This window comes from Thunnus thynnus, chromosome 9 (genome assembly GCF_963924715.1).
Source record: "Thunnus thynnus chromosome 9, fThuThy2.1, whole genome shotgun sequence".
Lineage (NCBI taxonomy): Eukaryota > Metazoa > Chordata > Actinopteri > Scombriformes > Scombridae > Thunnus > Thunnus thynnus.
The window spans coordinates 7,763,960-7,783,700 of NC_089525.1; the positions used below are offsets into that span (position 1 = coordinate 7,763,960).

The 19,741-nt window shown below is 38.1% G+C and overlaps 1 protein-coding gene across 2 annotated transcripts in view; it reads left to right on the forward strand.

Moving 5' to 3' along the window:
- il1rapl2 (interleukin 1 receptor accessory protein-like 2) overlaps nucleotides 1–18,405 on the forward strand; it is a 168,867-nt gene extending 150,462 nt beyond the window's left edge. Inside the window, exons 8-17 of one of the 2 annotated variants that reach the window (XM_067598599.1) lie at nucleotides 762–902; nucleotides 4,808–4,868; nucleotides 5,407–5,516; nucleotides 10,593–10,738; nucleotides 10,923–11,000; nucleotides 11,113–11,229; nucleotides 12,804–12,926; nucleotides 13,572–13,811; nucleotides 13,972–14,002; nucleotides 14,261–18,405. In XM_067598599.1, the coding sequence (XP_067454700.1) occupies nucleotides 762–902; nucleotides 4,808–4,868; nucleotides 5,407–5,516; nucleotides 10,593–10,738; nucleotides 10,923–11,000; nucleotides 11,113–11,229; nucleotides 12,804–12,926; nucleotides 13,572–13,811; nucleotides 13,972–14,002; nucleotides 14,261–14,349 (1,136 nt within the window). In that variant the 3' untranslated portion in view covers nucleotides 14,350–18,405. The remainder of the gene's footprint in view (nucleotides 1–761; nucleotides 903–4,807; nucleotides 4,869–5,406; nucleotides 5,517–10,592; nucleotides 10,739–10,922; nucleotides 11,001–11,112; nucleotides 11,230–12,803; nucleotides 12,927–13,571; nucleotides 13,812–13,971; nucleotides 14,003–14,260) is intronic. The other variant, XM_067598600.1, reaches the window with a different exon arrangement.
- Nucleotides 18,406–19,741: the final 1,336 nt, after the last annotated feature.

Consider the following 19,741-nt stretch of genomic DNA (forward strand, 5'->3'; position numbering starts at 1 on the left):
GACCTCTCACCTCCTTGCTGAAGGGGAAATCCAAAGAGAATTTCTCTATCAGCAAATAAACATTAATAATTAGCTCCTAATTAGTTAGCTCTTGACAGCCAGCTGGTTTCTGTGGTTTCGAAGTTATTTTAACACATCTCACACATCTGGTTCCGTGTGTGTGTTTGTGTGTGTGTGCCTTAACTCACTTGGGACGGCCACGTCCCCAATGGGTAAAATGCTGATTTTTGGATCAGTGGTTAGGGTTAGGGTTAGGTTTAGATTAGGGTTAGGTTATGGGTTAGGGTTAGGGTTAGGGTAAATGTGTGTGTATGTATGTGTGTCTGTGTCTGTCTGTGTATGTTAAAGCCTCATTCATGGGGTTATGTTTAGTTCAGTGTGCTTTATTGGCGGGTGTGTTAGGCAGACTGTTAACAAAGTGTCTAAATGCACCTGTACTTCATCAAAATAAAAAAAACCACATCAAATGAAAAGCCAGTATCAGCTAACATCAGCTCTGTGTGTGCAGACGTGCGTTTGTGTCTGTGAGGGAGTTTCAGTTTTACTCATCAATTGAGAAAACGTGACAATTTAAAGGTCTTTTAAGGTTTCTTGTTACTGTTTCCTGAAGTCAAATTGTAGTTTGTTTGAGCTTCAACTGCAGTGTTACAAACTGACGTGTGAAAATATGTCAATATTGTGTTTTTACCTCACCATCAATATGCAATATAAACCTCATCAATTCCTTTTCTCCTCCCCTTGCTGTTTCTCCCTGACTGTAGATATGTATCGCTTGGAGTTGGCTGGTGGTCTGGGGGTCATATTGCTGCTGCTGGGAGTCCTAACAGCACTTTATAAATGCTACAACCTGGAGATCATGCTCTGCTACAGGAGGCACTTTGGGAGTGATGAAACTGAAGATGGTGAGCTTTTTTTTACTCTCAGTTTTACCTCAAGACAGGCAGCTCACAACAGAATCAGAGCTTATATCGACATACCGTGGATAAACCATTTCCATGACTTGTCAAAACAGGAAAAGCACGGGTGGTGTTAATTACATAAACGATGGCTGCATTCCATTTAGGTGAGCCAATTGCAGCGCTCTGGTGTTGTGCATGTTCACTCACTGACATGACTTACTGGGATGACTAATGGAATGGAGCCATCATTAATGTTATTTATTACCTGTCTGCCGTGAAAAGGGTCTATTGCAACAACAAACAACAACAAAGAACTACAAACATGGAGGACAGCACCAAGAGAGCAGGGAAAGGGTGTACAGTTGAAGCGGTTTCTACAAAACATCCGTGTTGCCAACTTGTCATTCCACTCAACAGTTGTTGGAGATAGAGTGCAGTTGCAGTGGCTTGTGCACACTAGTTTAGTTAGCATGGCAACCGATTGTAAAGTAAGAAGGTGATTATCTTAGTGACACTATGACAGTCACCAACCTGATGATGGGTGTAATTGTAATGCCTACAAACAACACACACACATTTAATTAAGTTTTGCTAGAACCCTCCCTCCCAGCATTTTTAAAATTACAACAGAAGAATGGGAGTTGTGTGGCATTGTGGCTACATAGTGTGTGATGACCTGAGGGATGTGGGGACACTGTCTGACTACCAAACAGTGTAGCATAGATAGCAGCATGCGTTCGCACTGTGCTGGTAGTCACTACCCAGCCATGAGCAGCTACTGTCAGACCTACTAGTAAGACAGGAAGTCGGGCAGTGCTGTTGCAGACAAGACGCACAAAAACCACCACCACAAAACTGTTCTTCAGAAACCAGTGGGTGATGTCTCGGAGGCTACATCCATATTTCTCACATTCTATGGTTGTAGCTAGACTATGGGCTCTGCTATGAGAGGCTCTCCCAATGTGTGCATCTTTGGGAAGTGCCAGTACATAGCTGTAGCCATACCATAAATATCTTGTTAAGCACTGAATACAGCACAGTTACAGCGGTGAAAAGTAACTAAGTACATTTACTCAAGTACTGTACTTTGGTACAATTTTGAGGTACTTGTACTTTACTTGAGTATTTAAATGTTCTTCTACTTTATAGTTCTACTCCACTGCAGTTCAGAGGGAAATATTGTACTGAGAAAAGTTCTGGGAAATTAATCCAAATTAATGTTGAAGATATTAGTTTTTTCTTCTTTCTTACACAAATTATCCTCTCACAGTCCTGGATTTATCTTGACTCTTATAAGGTCCTGAAATAATTACTATAAAATGCTGCTTATGCACTGATTCATCAGTATTTGTAACTTACTTTATCAAACATATTTAATATAGTCACAGGCCAATTTTCAGCAAAACAAGTACTTTTACTTTTAATACTTTAAGTACTTTTAAGTAAGGTACTTCTGTACCTTTATTTAAGTAGGATTTTAAATGCAGGCCTTTTACTCGTAATGGAGTATCTTTACATTGTGGTATTTCTATTTTTACATAGATGTATTAAGACATACAAAAACATTACTTGGAACAATAATGTGTGTCTAATATGGTTTTTCCACAAAAAAGTTCAAATTACCAAGTTAAAATCCAAAAATGACATCTACTTCTTCTCTCTCATTAAAAATCCAGAATCTATAAATATGTAAATATATTTCATCTCAGAAGTTTAACTGCTGAACACAAGATGTCTCCTACTTCACTGAAAAGTCCTTTCTCAGTGTTCGTGCACAAGAGGCTTCAAGTTTCCACATCACATTTGCATAATGCATTGTATTACACACAATATATTTGTTGTTGGGAAATCACCTGTATTAACGCGAGAATCTATGTGATGATGTACAGTGCAAAAAAAAAAAAAGTGCGTCGTTCCTCTTTAAGGGATGGCTGCACAACACACATTTCTACAGACCAAAGTCAGACAGGTTACCAGAATGAACTAAACAAAGAAGGACATAAGTTACTTACAATAGAAACATATTAGTGAAGCAGTAAAAAGCACAAAAAATATACAACAGTTACCCTTAATCAAGTCTACATTTATGTCAAAGAAAGAAATCAATTCGAAAACAGAAACTAGAATGAATGAACAACAGCTTCTTCAATTGATGGGGTGATTTTTTTTCTTGTCATCCCTTGATGGAGTAATGATGAACTGTATTTGTTGGGAAAACTTTTCAAAAACTAAATTAAAGAAAATTACAAAGACGTAGGTTTGTAGTATTGACTGAAAGAATTGATTTTAAAAAATAAAGGTCTAAGTTAGCCAGGTTTTCTCTCCAGGGTATTTCCAAGTGTTTCTGATTTCCTTTAGCTATAGACTGTAAAAAATGGATGCAGCCACCGTGACGTCACCCACTGATTTGTTTGTGTCTTTGTTTCTTTTCCTGTTTCTTTTCCGGTTTTGAAGCCTCAGTTTGCATTTTCACCATCCCCATCTGAATTTTTTGGAGCCAGAAGTGACCATATTTAGATGAGAGGGTGGAGCTGACCCTAACGCTAGCTGCTAGCTATGTCTATGGTTAACTGTGATAATGCTAATGCTAAAACAAAATGTACTTACCAGAAAGACTGAACATCCGACTCCTTAGAGGGTCTTTTAGTACAAATGAACACTGAACGAGACTTTTTTAGGCCACCGAAATGTTACAATTAACTTTCATGAACTGAAAACACACTGAAATAGCGACAGCTACACTTAGACTCTGTCAGTCTGGGGTTACACCATGGTTACGTTACCTAACCACATTGTCACTGTGGTAGCAACTTGTCAATCAAAATGTAGCCACAACCTAAAGCATACCCTGCTTTATTGTTCTGTTTTACTCTAAATGGGACCATAATTTACACAGTGGACATTATGATATATTGAAGAAGACTTGATACTAGCGATTAAGATCATAAACTCAATAGGAAAGTGTTTACTGAGGTAATAAATCAAGTGAGAAGTAGGGTAATTTTCTCATAAGCTTCTATCATGGTTGTATAAAGAGAACTGGATACAGGAAGAGCACCAGGCTTTGAAGCAAATTTGACATAGCGGCCAAACCATGTAATTACAACGTCACGTGATGCACACTGACTTCTCCCATAGACTTACATTGTGAAAGAGACGTCTGTAAATCAGCGGATACGTTTTTTTGAGCATCACAACCCCTGCGAAATGACTTGTCTCACTATCAGATTTAAATCTATTCGGTTCTATCACATTTCAAAAGCTTAGAAGAGCCGCATGATTGAATTGTTTTATCCCCATTCAAGTTTGTCAGAGGGCTGAACCAAAAGTAGCCAACTCGGCCAGCGAAAGTCACTAGTGCGCATGCTCTATGGGTCGCACAATACGGAAGATCCAGGTACTTTCATACCCAGAAGTCGTTTTTTTTTTTGCTTCATGCACCACTGAGCAACTTTCATAGGAATGAATGGGGCCCTGCCTCCAACGCTGTATCCAGTTCTCTTTATACATCCATGGCTTCTATACAATCAGACTTCTTTTTGGAGCCTGATGGCCATTAGAGAGAATGCAGGTTTAAGTTACTTTCACATTAGCTTCTTTTTACAGACCCAGAACTACCCACTTGGTCTCAACAAGTCCATGATGTAGAAATGATCAGAAAGCATCATCAGTCAGGATGTAGTCAGTTAGTCATTTCTGAAACATTGATGTAGCCAGTGATGCAGGTATTGGCTGGTTGATGTAACTTCTTTAGTTTGAATCATTGAAAATCCGTTTTTCAATCATCACCTTTGCCTTCCAGAATATTGTGATGTCTGCATGCCTTGTACTACTTATGAGTTAACGTATTATCTATTTATTTCTTTATCACTCTGTCTCTATGTCTCCTGCTGTCTCTTTCACCACAGATAATAAGGAGTATGATGCCTATCTCTCTTACACTAAAGTGGACCTGGACTGTTTGGGCAGGTCAGCTACTGCGGTGCACATGTACTGTATATGTGTTCAACACTGCTTTCTTATGATGTTAACAACATTGGTTCTTAAACACACAATTGTCAGTGACAGCAGCACAAAAGAAGGACTTTCTAACCTTGGTTATGTGTGTTTGACATTTAAGGCTCAAGTCATGAAATGGTTAGCTCGGCCTGGATGAGGAAGGTGTGGGGGTGAATTTTGTTGAAAGATAAACCTGTTCTTTCAAAACCACACTAAATCAAGAAAAGGAAACCGCACTGACTTGTTTTACTTCTTCACAGTAAAAGCCACAATGTAACTTACTTCTTTGTTAAATGATGTTAAGTGAAGCATAGTCACCATGATAAGAACAGTATATCATATCAGGCTTAATAATGTCACAATACATGACTTTTGAGAATTGAAGTTTATTTTTTTTAACTGCCGATGCTATAAATGCATTAACAGCCACTTACAGGTACTCATTTAACTGATGGGTTTTCATTTTATTTTGAATCTGGAGCCATGTTTGTTACATTATATCTGGCAGGACGAGCAGCGATGAGGAAACTTTTGCTCTGGAGATCTTGCCAGACGTTTTGGAGAAACATTATGGATACAAGCTGTTTCTACCAGACAGAGATCTAATACCCAGCAGTAGTAAGTATCCATCTATCTATCTACCTTACCTCTCTGGGCCGCTGTAGCCCCCAATACCCTGAATTCATCACTCTGTCAGAATAAATAAGTGCGAATCTTCATCATAACACACTTATAGATACACAAACATATGTGTGAAACCACAGGTGTATGTCATACTTGCTCTCAACCTACACAAACACACACTTGTACACAGTTTCTCACACACTAATGTTCTCATTTTTGTAACCAACTAAAACATAAACACGTACACAGTTTCCGCAAACTGGACATCTTGCTTATTGTCTAGACCTCACTTTTACGTGCACACACACACACACACACACCGTTTGTCATCATTTCTGGGGTTATGTGTCACTCTCTGTCCAACTGGAGGGGGAAATATGACTTTTATTGCTCTATCTGTCAATGCTCTGACCTCTCACACATACTCACAGATTCAGGGGAAGACATAACTCTTACTGCCATAAACATGTAGGCACACACCTTCTGTCTGTCTACCCTTGTTCTGCCAATCCTAAAAACATATGTTTAATGACAGTAAATGGTGTTTACTTGTTATTTGTACTCTATAACTATCTAATTCCAGTTTTGTTGCTTTTCATGTGTTCTCTAAAATTGGGTGAATGATTACATGTCTGTGGTCTGACAAGTCATCCTTCCTGGTCAGGCTGAAAACATGGCAGTTTCTCTCAGTTCATTGGTTGACAGTTTGAGGATAGATTGTTTCCACTGGACAATGACAGCATGTGGATTAATGTATTGCAGCTGTTGCCTACAGTTGCTCACAATCACAAATGTATAAACTCTCAATATGTAGACTGAACACTATGAAATTGTTTAATAATGAAAAACGTTAGTGTGCAGGGCAATGTGGACACATACAATAAAAAGAATATGAAAAAAATACGCTGTAATATACAGATTTGTCAATATTCTCAGCACACACACACTCACACACATCCATCATTTTTAGGCTCATCTCTGGTCTTGCTTGCTGCAGGAGCAGTGACTGGAGCATTTAGATTGGAATGTAGTGGGGTTCATCTGTTTCATACAGCTGTTTATAAAAATAAACATACGCACATACACACACACACGCACATTCTTACATGTCCTGATGTTAGGCAACTATTAAAGTCACAATAACATGAAAAATAAAAATCAAGATTCCCTTTGACAACTAATTTTGCATTTCATATGACACACCTAGTAAACACAAACATTTCTTTCTATAAAGTTCTATTCAAATTCCCTCTCCTATCTTAAACGTTTACCTCATGATTTACCAGTATGATCACATGAATTCCAACAGTCCTTACAATCATTATGTCAAAAGTATGTGCTGTAAGAGATGGAATACAATCATGTCTGATCAAAACTAAATGAACTGTAAGTTTCAGTACAATTTTACCAGCAAATTTGAAGGAATTAATGTTATGTTGTAATGTAACAACATTAAATTTACCAATCAAATTTATCAATCAGCCCGCCACGAAATGATGTGATGGCGAAGAAATATTACTTTGAAGTGATGCATGAATTTAAATGAATAGAAATACGTCATTTTTATTTTCTATTATCAATTGCAATAAGTAATACTGTAAAGGATGTGATGCGTGTTGTGCTTCTAGTTTGTTTGAGTTAAACAAAAAGAACAAGGTAGCTACTAGCATGAGTAGTCATGGTAACTATGGCTGAAAAACTATAGGAAATAGCTTCAACTTAAGAAACTCCAACCTCATCAAGAGAAAATGACGCCACAGAACTGGTCACATGGTTTGATTGATAGGTAATCACTAGTAATGGCTTTTAGCACCAAAAAGAGAGAAATTATTAAGAGTCTGATTAAGCCAGATCATTTTCTGAAGTTTCATCAAAACCTAATCAGCAGCACATTTTTCATTACCATTTGTGCACTTTCATCAGGGCACTCACATCAACCATTTATTGCAACAAAATGGATTTTGTATTGGTTACACATGGACCACAAAGCAGTCTGTGTTTACTTTGATGGTCCTTTACTATTTATGAGGCTTCAGGGGACTGAATGTGTAATAAAACATAATATACCTGCTTTAAAAAGATTGTAAAACACATTCAGTGGTCTGTGAGGTTCTGGGTTAATTCAAGTGAACTGTCAAACTAATGGATTAAATAAAATATTGAGCCATTATCCCTGGAGTATTAGCATTTTGTTACCAAAAGCACATTTCTGCTTGCCATAAAAACTTCCTTAAAAAGAATGTGGTAGCTACAATAACTTTATAATGTGGCTAGAAAGTAAAAACTAATGTTTTTTTGCATTATTTAGCATTTTCTCATAAAATACATAAATAAATTTACTTAAATATGGTTCATAATGAATTGGCATGCTCTACATAGTCTGCCCTTAGCCAGAATTATTCCTCTTCCCAACTCATACTCAAAACTAGCACACACAACATGAGCGAAAAAGTCATATTTCCACCCAAAATGAGGCTTCCTCTGTGTGCCCTGGAAACATCCTAAAAACAAATGTCCACTGTGCATGGTGACACACATAACATGCACATGAACTAAAGGTTGCGTACTGTGGAAGACACACTGAATGAGTGAATTAGACACACAGAGAGGTCCCTTTTCTTTGCTTACCAAAGCCGTTGACTGAGCAACACAGCAATGCAACCTAAAATACACCATTCAATTATCCACTCCATTAGCTTTCTGAAATGAACAAGAGAGCGAGAAACAAACAACGGGAACAGAGAGAGGTGGTGACGGGGTCATTGGTTTGTGTTATTTCATTAATTGATTTACATAATCCTCAGAAATAGAGAGCGGGAAAGGAAGTGAAGGGCAATAGAGGAGAGGAGAGGTTAAGTGGGAGGAAAAGAGAAACATGAAGGGAGAGATGGAAACCAGAGAAGAGAAAGAAAGAGACTTGAATTTTGGGATGTTCTGTACTATTTGTGCCCCTCAAATTGAGCGTGAAATTGCAATGTGTTGTTGGAGAGTCTATGTCATTAATTTAGTTAGCGAGTGGAGAGATGGTGAAGGAGAGAGACGTACAGAGGGAGAGAATCTGTTGTTCACAGAACACACACTTTTCAGACATTTGCAGTAAGTACAAATTCGAGAAGTAATGAGCAATTTCATCCAACAAACATTGAGAGCAAACTCCATCTCAGGTTTGCTCACTTTTCACATCTCATCACCTGCCCATTCACCCCTTGAGGTTATTAGTAAGAGCTGATGGTGGTGTATCAGCACAACTCTGATCTCCATTTAAGAGCTGACTTCACTGCACTGTGTCAGAGCCAAATATCTTGCACAAGCACTTCTGTCACTCTGCTATATACTCCTGTCAGTCATTCCAGTCATTTATGAACAAAATGTCTTGAAGGATGCAGTCAGCAAGGGGAAGGCAGATACTATTATGGGGAGGATTTCCTTACTGTTAGATTAAATTTTTTGTGCTTCTTCCTTTTGAAGCTGTTGTACCTTTTCCTGTAATTACTATAAATAAAACATCTCTGTCTCTTATATGTTCTTGTTATTTTTGAGAACCTATTTAAAGGAAATAGTTTAACATTTTGGAAATTCTGTTTATTCGCTTTCTTTCCACGGTTGAGATAGGAATATTGATACAACTTTCAAGTAGACAATTACCTAGCTTAGCATAAAGACTGGAAGAAGGAAGATAAAAGCTAGTCTGGCTCTATCCAAAGTTCAAAAACATGGCTACCAAAAACTAAAGCTGTCTAATTAACTTTATTAAACATTTATATTCAGGGGCTCTACTGGAATATCTTTGCATGATTTCCAGTTCAAAAACTCCTTATTTATCTTATACTGGCCCTTTACACAGCCGCTCAGTTCAGCCTCTGTCTGTAACAGACTGTTTTAGCTGCTTTGTCTTTACGTTAAGTTTGACCATGTTTAACATAGACATCATAACAGTATATAAATGACAGAAAATCATAAAAGCATAATTTGTCCCCTTTAAGTGAATTTACCAACCAAAGCTCAAATATACCACGTAGAAATGTTTTTTAGATCTTTTAATTTCTTTTAGTGTATTGTAGTATATTGTATAGCAGTATTACAGAAAGTTGCACAGTATTTTTTGACTAAGTAAATGTTGAAGGAATAGTTCAATATTTTGAAGAATATGCCTCTCTGCTTTTTATCCCAGAGTGAAATGAAAAGATTGATATCAGTCATGTCTGTGCATTAACTACAGAACTAATGTCAGGATGTGTTTTGCCTAGCTTAGCATGTAGCATTAATACTGGAAGCAGAGGGTAACAGTTAGCTTAGTTCTGCACAAAGTTTAAACAATAAATGCGCCTACCAACCCTAAAGTTTTCTTATTTACACAAAGTAATTTGGTTGTTCAAACCATACTTTATAAGAAACATTTTTAAAAAAGCAAATTTGTGATTAGGGGGAGAACAGTTTATCTATCTGACTAGTTGATGGCGAGACTCCAGAATACTCAGCACAGTCACTGGACCTACCTGCTATTCACCAAGAAATAGGTACAGCATGTAACTTTGTCTAAAACCACAAATTATCATTTTTACATTTCTGTTCATGTGCAGATTAAACAAGACACAGGGTGTTAATTAGTCAGCTTTAGAGATATTAATTGGCCTATTTGATGCTAAGCTAGGCTAACTAAGTCTGGACTTCAGCTCTGTACTCAACACAAAGACATGAGATTGAGACCCATTCCTTTAAGTAGGAATATTAAGATCGAGTGCTACTGTTAGTTTCTTACTTTCCTTTTTGTCCCAGTAATTTTTTACAGCTATGTTGATGTGAAGGGAAAGTTTCTTTGAAAATTAGCATTTATAAGCTTTTCATCAAAAACAGCATTGACGATAACAAGAACACTTTCAGTTTCCATAGATTCTGGTTGCAAGTGTTTCTTTTATCTTTTATTTATCCTCAACAAGTTAAGCACAGTTCGAAGTTGAAACACACTAACCAATTTTTTTTTTTCATCATTCTGAATGACGAATGTCTCTAACTCTACTCTTGTTCTTTTTACCTTTCACTTTGCCTCCGCCACCACCCCCCACCCCCCAGCCTACATCGAGGACTTGGCCCGTAGCGTGGAGCAGAGCAGACGTTTGATCATTGTTTTGACTCCAGAGTTTGTCGCCAAAAGAGGGTGGAGCATCTTCCAGATAGAGACTCGCCTCCACTCCATGTTGGTTACTGGGGAGATCAAGGTACAAATCAAGACAAAAACAGGAAATAAAACAGCTTCAGAGACTAGTCAGCAAGTGTCATCAACTTGAGAGCTTTTATGGCTTCAATCCAGTATGAAGACTCTACAAACTTGCTTCAAGAGTTGCTCTGCTTACAGTTTGTAATATTCCTCCCTCTCAAATGCCTCTACGTTTGTGTTCCCAGGTGATCATGATAGAGTGTGCAGACCTGAAGAGTGTCATCAACTACCAAGAGGTGGAGGCACTTAAACATACGATCAAGGTATCCAGAGAGAGGGATGAATGGAGGGAGGGAGGGATGAAAAGGTGATCTAAAGTGTGTCATCAAACACCATCAAACATGCTATTAGACATTAACAATCTCTTCTCTTCAGGTTTTATCCATCATCAAGTGGAGGGGTCCTAAGAGCAATGAGCTATCCTCTAAGTTTTGGAAACAGGTGGTCTATGAGATGCCTGCTAAACGCAGAGAGACGTTGTCCAGACGCCAGGTATACGGCTCTCCATATATTTTACTGCCTTTTAAAATAATGTACACACTGGCACTGCTTTTTTAACAGAGCCACAAACATTTATTGTGTTTACCAAAAAACAAGGGGCAGTATTACTTTTTTTACTCAACCCATATACACTAATGCTGCCACCTTCTACTCATGTACTCATGCACCATACTGTATAGTGTATAACATGGCTACTAAATGCAGTAGTGCTTGTAGGCACTGCAGTAAAATACACTAAGCTACAGGTGTAACCACAGAAAGACATTATCTCCATGGCATGTTCAGGGGCCTAGAAAAAAATAAAATTTAGTTTGCAAATGTACTTGTGCTCCCCTGGGGTACAGACATTCACAACAAACAGATGGCCTTTGAAATGCCTGCTAACTACAGGTAATGTATGAAAATTTGAATCACAATGGAGAAGAAAATGTGTCCATGTTTACCATGTGTTAACACCTCAGGAGGTGGATGCTCTGATAAGCAAAGAGATGTTTACTTAATGGTACTTTAGAATAATCATCGGCAATCATGCAGAGGAGGATAGTATAATTGTAATGTCTTTTAGTACCATTATAATGATTGTCATAGAATTTGGACAATGATACTTGAAAAGTGTAAATATACAGTATTCTGGGTGTTCACGTACTGCACCATTGCTCTTATTATGATGCTTATAAACACAAATTTTGCGATTTTTATACAGTAAAAGAATTACAATTGAAGCATGTTTATAGTTTTTATGTGTAGAGCAGCTCAGTCAAACTTTGTAATATTAACTCCTTTAGTTTGGTTTACCAGGCAGACTGAGAACAGCACCATTACCAGTACCAGTTTAAGTGAACAGACCTTGATATCTGATAGTCTGCATGCTTCAAAAGCCTGGTTTAACACAAAGAAGAGGTGAAGTACCTCTTCAATTTATGGGCCAAGGAACACACTGCCTAACTTCTTGAAAGATTGCACAAGAATGCTGAAGAATGCAAACCATCCATCATGTTCAGCAGCATACTGTACACTGAATGATAATCAGGTGTGTTTTGACCCCTCACCACCGCCAAACTTTCCAACCTTGGAGGATGACATTTAATGGACTGCCTGAGTCACACGTGATGTTTCTTTACCTGCCCTAGTTCACTTGCAATTGGACAGCTTTAATGAACCAAATACATAAATGCAACAAAGTGAACTTTAGCAAAAAGGTTCAGAGCAAAGGAAACTAAACCTCATAGTCTGGCTTAGCTTAAGTTAGCAATAGAGGTTTCAGTCATATCATTCTCAACTGTCATTTAACATTTTCAATACACATACTATAAGCTATACTGATACGGCAGGTGACATAAGACATAAAGCAACTGCTGCATTTTAAGTGAAATGTGTTTGACAATTAATTACAAACCAACAACTAACTCTTGCTCAGGGATTTTATATTTAACCCAAATTAACTTAATCCACTTCATTTTAAGATGCTTAATACAATATTTTTTACTTGCGGCAATTCCAACACTATGAAATCACCTTGACTACTCAAGCAGTCTCCGCAGTGATAACTGTCTCCATGGTAACAGGTGATGGACTCTGGCGAACAGGGCCTCTTTGGTGACCTACAGACCACCGTCTCCACCATTGCCATGACGACCACCTCCGCCTCCCTGGCACCCCCTAGTGAGAGTCGCCACGGACATCATCAGGTCAGCAGCTGCATGTGTAATACTTCAAAGTTATGTTGTTACTCAGGCCTCTTGTTTCTGAAAAATACATTTTATAGATACTAATTGGACTGTGGAGTTTGTTTCCTGTCAGTGGCATTTCAAAAGAGCTAGTTTCATTATTTTATCTGCCAGGGCCCAAAGGTGGAACTGTTTTGACTCGTTTTTGGGTCCCAGCTTCATTTATTTTAACCACGTGCGAAGTAGAGTTGTTTCTTGTTTTCATTGTTCTGCCAGGAATTAAAATAAAGTCTGAAAATCTCTTCAGAATAGCCACATCAGGAGCTTGAAAGATGTGACTGAAAGTTCATTCTTCTTGGAAATAATTTTTGACAAAACACAAGGTCCATGTAGTATCTGTTCTGCAGTTTTCTTACATAAATCATGGTCTTTCTCATTAGACAGTTTGCACAGTTGTCATGGAATTGTGCATTTCCATCTTTCTGATCATTTTAAGAACTTTTTGTTCATGTTGCTTTAAGAGTTCCGATCGAAAGTTTATTCTTGACCTTGAAAACAGTACTTAATAAAACCATCTCACCACAAGGTCCATTTAATTGCCATTTGGAATAATGCTTTTGGTGATAAAAGATGACAGAAAGTTATATTGTTTTTTCTTAACCACAGGTTGCCTTGGCGACAGAGATCCCTGACTACAACCAGATGACCTTGCCACTGGGAGGGGGTCACACGGCCACAGCAAGCCAAATGAGGCATTTCTGCCGCAGCTACGAGTTCCAGCTTCCCTCACAGCCCTCCTCCCTGTCGCCTCCCCTTCCACCTCCCTCCACCGTGCAGTTCTCCACTCTGGGCCCTGGGGGGCGCCACGTCTATTGCAACATCCCTATGACACTGCTGAATGGACAGGTGGGGGGAAAGGCAGTGCCACTTTTTTTTTTTTTGCAGTTCCTACTTAGTCTCTAGCATCCAACATGTGTATCCTTTTCTTAAATGTCCGTGCTGTTGATTGTGTGCATGTACACAGAGTTTAAACACATTTAAAATAAAACCCCTCTTTTCTCCCCAGGGGTTCAGAGCAGTTGACTGGGGAAGAAGAGGTCTGTTTGGATAAAAGAAATGTAGACAGAAAATAGTATCTCCATATCATCCAACCTTAAATATTATTATAATTCTGACAGACTGGGAAATAGAGATATAGTTGTCATGTAGGAGACATGGTGCACCATTGGCATGCAATAGTATTGTATACTGTAAAATGCAGCACCTGCTTTTCTCTTTTAAGCTGTAGCTTCTTTCTAATAGCTGTGTTGTGGGGGAGAATAATGCTAATCACTTCTGTGCTGTGTTTTTCCCAGGTGCCTCAGAGCAGTACACTTGGGAAGAAGCCAGAGCTCCACCTGAACAGCACCTTCGTACCCCTCACCAGCAGAGAACTAAGCTCTGACATCTGGTAAAAGGACTGCTCAACTGGTGCTGGATTACAGACCATTTTACAGACTGCTTTTCACTGGCTTTGGACATGAGGTAGACTGGTTGGTCGACTGGTTTTCATTGAGTTTTTGGGCTGTGTACAGACTTGGTGTCAGACTGGTTTTCAGGAAAGACTGATTTTGGGCCACTTCATCTTGCGCTGTGAACAAAAGACATCTTAAAGACTGCATAAGGCTTGGATTCACGGTGGTTGGGTTTACTGGCTGAAGACTGCTTACAGACAAACAGATTCAGATTATAAAACTGATTGTACACTGGTTTTGCACCTACCAACTGAGTACAGACTAATACAAACTGGTATGTAAGATGTGTAGCCATGACTACTGGAAAGGATTCATACATCGTCCTGGTTATACTGTTAGATGAGTCACTGACTTGACCGGTGCAGAGAGTCTGTAGACAGGTATGGTCATGTTGATGTAATGCACTGGAAGAGTCAATGAAAAGGTCCACGATACCGGACACAGGCTACAAAGCAGAACCTTGGAGCACAAAAAATTGCAATTTCCTCGCACACCAGCTGAATACCTGAAAAACCAGTTGATTTGTCAGCTGCTTAACTACTCGGAAATATTGGTCTACTGTAAAACAGAAGTAGCATATTGTTGGAAAGCCAGATGATCATCTGCTTCAAGCTGAGTTCTCAGAATATCGATCTACCTGTCGACTAGGTGGCTTGTCGTTAAACGAGGCAGACTTCAAGCAATGATTTCGGAATACCAGCCCACCTTAAAACAACAAGCCAACCTCTTGAAATACCACTCTACTGCTAGCTACCTGATTTGTCCATCAGAAGCTGAAATGGTTGACTTAAAAAATGGATTCCAGCAAGAATATCAAGATGCGAAGTGATACGCAAAGCAACAGCTAGAACTGCTAACTTTAATAACTAAGAAAGCACAGTTAGCTGGTGTAAATGGAAACATAAACTAGCTGACCAAAAGGCTAGTTATGTCTTGAACTAGGTAGGAGAATGGAAAATGGAGCCGGAAACTGGAAACCAGCCAGCTCATCACCTTGTAACCCAGTAAACAGTGTCCGGCTGGTACGACTCAACTCGTCAAGAGGTGAACTATCCAGCCTTTACCACCAAGCTAAAGGCTCAAAGGACTTGGCTTTTTCTATTTGCATGACCACCCATTTAGATAAAAAATAATCAAAGAAACATAGATAAAAGAGTAAATGACACAATCATTTGTTGCAGCCTCTGTTAATATGGAGGAGAATAAACGTCTTATGTTGATACAGTATATTTGTTTTCTGTCAGGCCATGAAGTAATGATAAAAACTGATAAAGGGAAAAAAGGAGGTGTCCCTCCAAAAACATTCAGAATTTTTTTTTATTATTATTTATTTTGTTTTGTTTTATTTAAAGAGTTTTATCCTTTTAGAAGTTCGGTGGGAATTTTTACCAGGATTTGTTTTTAATGTTTGTTTGTTACAATAATCTCTGTACAGCTTCCATAACGTATGCATAGATCTATACATGACAGTGATTTGTACCCTGCAATTTCTGTTCACACCCACAGAAGTGTGTTTGCTTTCATTCTGTTCCTCTGTTCATGGATGGATGGATGAGTGAAGGGATGGATGGATGGATGGATGAGTAGATGGACATTTCTCATGGCAGTACAACCCTACTAATGGACTGATGTTTTGAACCTGTCACTCTGGAATCGAGACCACTACCAATCAGCCTAAAGGGGGCTCCACTGCATTAAAAGCCGGACTCCAGCTGAACCAGACCACATTCTTCTTTGTGAGCTTTAAGAAACCAAGATTATTACCGTAATATTTAAGCAAAGTGAATAATGTTTTGAATTTACACAAAGGTACTGTCATTGTCTTATTAGAACAATGGATATTTGAGATTGTTTGATACAATAATTAATTATTTGAGTTGTTATATTCAATGGCAATATACAGTATAGTGGTTGTCTTTTGATTTCTGCTCATTTCTTTGACTATTCTTTGGATATATTGGTTGAAATAATTTAACTAAGAGCAAATAAAAATTCAATGAGTTGTTTTATACATATTGGTTGCTTATCGCATTCAACTGCTTTTTTCTCTTTTTTCTACTTCTTCCCTACTTCCCCCTTGGATGTTTTCATCGTTGGTTTTCTTGCTTAGCTAAGCTCTCTGCGCATCCTCATGTATGGTTCCCGCTCCCCTCCTCCTACTCCATCTCTTTAACAAGTACTCCTGCCTATTTCCTCTTTCTCTTCTCTCACAGTCATGTGATATCAGCAAACTGTAAAGGTTATTGCATGTTATTGCAATACAGTGCTTCAAACACAGCAGCTGAAACAATGAATTAATTGATCTTTCAAATTTCTCATGAATGATGTTAGTTTAACTAACAGCATTTGGCGTGATGTATATTAATATTTTGGATGTTGTGTATTTGTATTTTGGAACTTCAGGTGCTTCATTAAGGTGAACTCTCTCTCTCTCTCTCTGAGAGCTCAGTCTCTCTCCCCACTTTTCATCTGTGGCTGCTTTTAACGGAGGAGCTCATGCGATTGGTCCTCACTGAAGCTCAACCCAAACTTTGCGCCTGGAGGGTTTGATCACATTTGCATTTGTGCCCTGTTTGAGGAAGCTAGAGCCCAAAGACTGGAATAATTATTCAACAACACCATTTATCTACCAAATGAACAACAACTCAGGAACCAAAGGCAATAATTAGAAGGACAATTTAGAGTTATATTTTTCATACACAACTGAACTTTTCTGTGCAGCATTATTAGATTCTTGGTTGCATGAACATGAGTTTAGCGCACTAGAATATTGTTGATAACATTCTCTTCTTTTTATCTTGGCCTCGAGTTTGGCCAACACCAGCATTAAAAACTCCCTCTTCTTATCAGTATGTTTTTCAGGTGTGAATACTTCAGGAAGCCTATTTCTGCACCCTGTAGAAACCCTGTTGTTGCATTCTCATGCCTCAAAATGCTTTGCATCATTTGAAAGGTTAAAGGACCTAGTCAATGTTTTGCATATTTTACTACAATCCAATACTACATACTTATTTTGCCAATCAGATTTGAAATGTTGTCCTCCAGTCAAAGTGCCTCCATTAAATGCCAGAATACAGTAATAATGCATCACCCCTCCAAGCTTTGTAAATATCAGACCACTGGATTATGATATCACTACATATCATGTTCCACATACACAACGGACACTGCCTAATCCAAAGTAGCTCACCTATAACAATGTCATAATGTGATGAACGTGCTTATTGGACAAAATGGGGCACTACAATTAAAAGGAAAACCTGTGACAAAAAAGATTGTCTGATCCTTCTGACACAACTTTATCACTGCTAATGAAAATAATTCCTGAACAAAATTAACAAGAGATCAACTGCTTTTATTTTTCAAAAACAACATCAACTGAAGTGTTAGAATGATTAGAAAAGATGACATGAAATGAAATGAAATGACTGTGAATTAAACATCCCCGTTGCTATGACACTGTTTGGTTACAGCCTGAGTCACAGTGGATGTTGAAACTGATAAGTCAGTTTGGTTTGTAGAGGCTTGCTGCAGGCATTGTGCAAACCTCTGAGTACTTCTGCTACATTTTTATGTTACACATGAAGTTGTCTGAAACATTTGAATCAAATCTTAGTATGCACAGGAGGTTTTACTATACTGTAAAAACATATTATGTAACAATCAAGTAGTACCAATATAAATCTATTCACTAAGCATATGAAACACAAGCAAATTTCCGGCAGTGTGTGTATTTCTGCACTGACAGTCACTGAGTACAATAATAACACTGAAGGAAGCAAAACCATTTGTGCCAGAGTTGAAATGTCCATGGCTGCACGTCTCACAGATGTGATTTTACACACAGTCAAGGGCTCACACACACATAACGAAATTATTGTTGCGGTTGATTGGTTTCCATTTCTCAAAATTTTCAAAGCTACTGGCAGTTTCAGGTCATATTTATAGACTGTAAAATGGAAATCATAAAGGCATACCATCAGTCTGAACTAATTAGGACAATCTGTGCAATCTGTTATAGTACAGCAACTTATTGCTGCCACCAAGACAAAAAATATTTGCTCACTTTCTTATATATATATATATATATATATAGAGAGAGAGAGAGAGAGAGAGAGAGAGAGAGAGAGAGAGAGAGAGAGAGAGAGAGAGAGAAACTTTTCACATAACAAAATATCTTTTATGCTATTATAAGATTTTATTCACACTTGTGTAAGTTGAATATTGAACCACAATTGGCTCCCAAAGTAGTTGTGATGTTACAAATCCTGCTTGGTACATATTTTCAGTGAGCAGAGAGAAACTTTCCCTCTTCAACAGATTAATGTGAAAACAGCCTTTTAGTGTCAAACTCTGCACATACATCATTCTGCACAGTGAAGCTCAAACATCACAGTGAAGTAACAATAAGAAAAACACATATTTGTGTGGAGGGGGACTTTAGGGGCAAAATGGCTCAACTGCCACTTCATCCAGTATTTCATACAAACAATTAACCTTGCCTAATTCATGAAGTGCTTATTTCATATGAGCCTATGGAAGAAAAGTCACCGACCATCCCAGAACGGAAGATGACAGAATTAGATAAAAAGTCCCTGATATGCTAGAGGTTGGTTGGATGTTGAAAAACTTAAGAAAACGCTGAAAATGATTAATATATTACTCATAAACCACAATAATGAAGAAGTTTGTTCAGAGCTCGCTATCTTGCTTTCATTGGCTGTGTCGATGTGTTCATATGCTCTTGTCTACTGTTAACACAATGTCAGAATTTCCTGTGTCAGGTATCATATCAGAGTTTTCCTTCTCAGGCATTCTACTGGCGTGGTGTGCATACATTTCTTGCCCTTACTGGAAGGCGTTTATTGTGACACATTTGCATCAGGTGTCAGGTTTCATTAGCAGCAGACAGTGACGTGATACACAGGCCCGTTCCTTTCACTTCAATTTCACTATGCAATGTAACGAGCTGTGGTTAACATACTCCCAGTACCCAGTCTGGCGACCTTCATAGTGCCTGCCCAGGGCACTGCTATGTTTTGGTTTTGGTTTTAAATTACATCATGTGAAACATTTTACTTGTATTTGTTTCAGAAGAATGTACACAGTTTGAGGCTATATTTATATTTAAATTGGATATTATTCATGTATCTTTTGTGTGTACTTTCTGTTCTATTTAAAGTTCTATTTAAATTATATTCATAATAATTGTTTTAGTAAATATTTTGATTAACAAAAGGCATATTTGTGTCTTTATAACCATTGCTGTACATGTATTTATATATATATTTAATTCTCTATATTTTTATCTATTTAATTTTT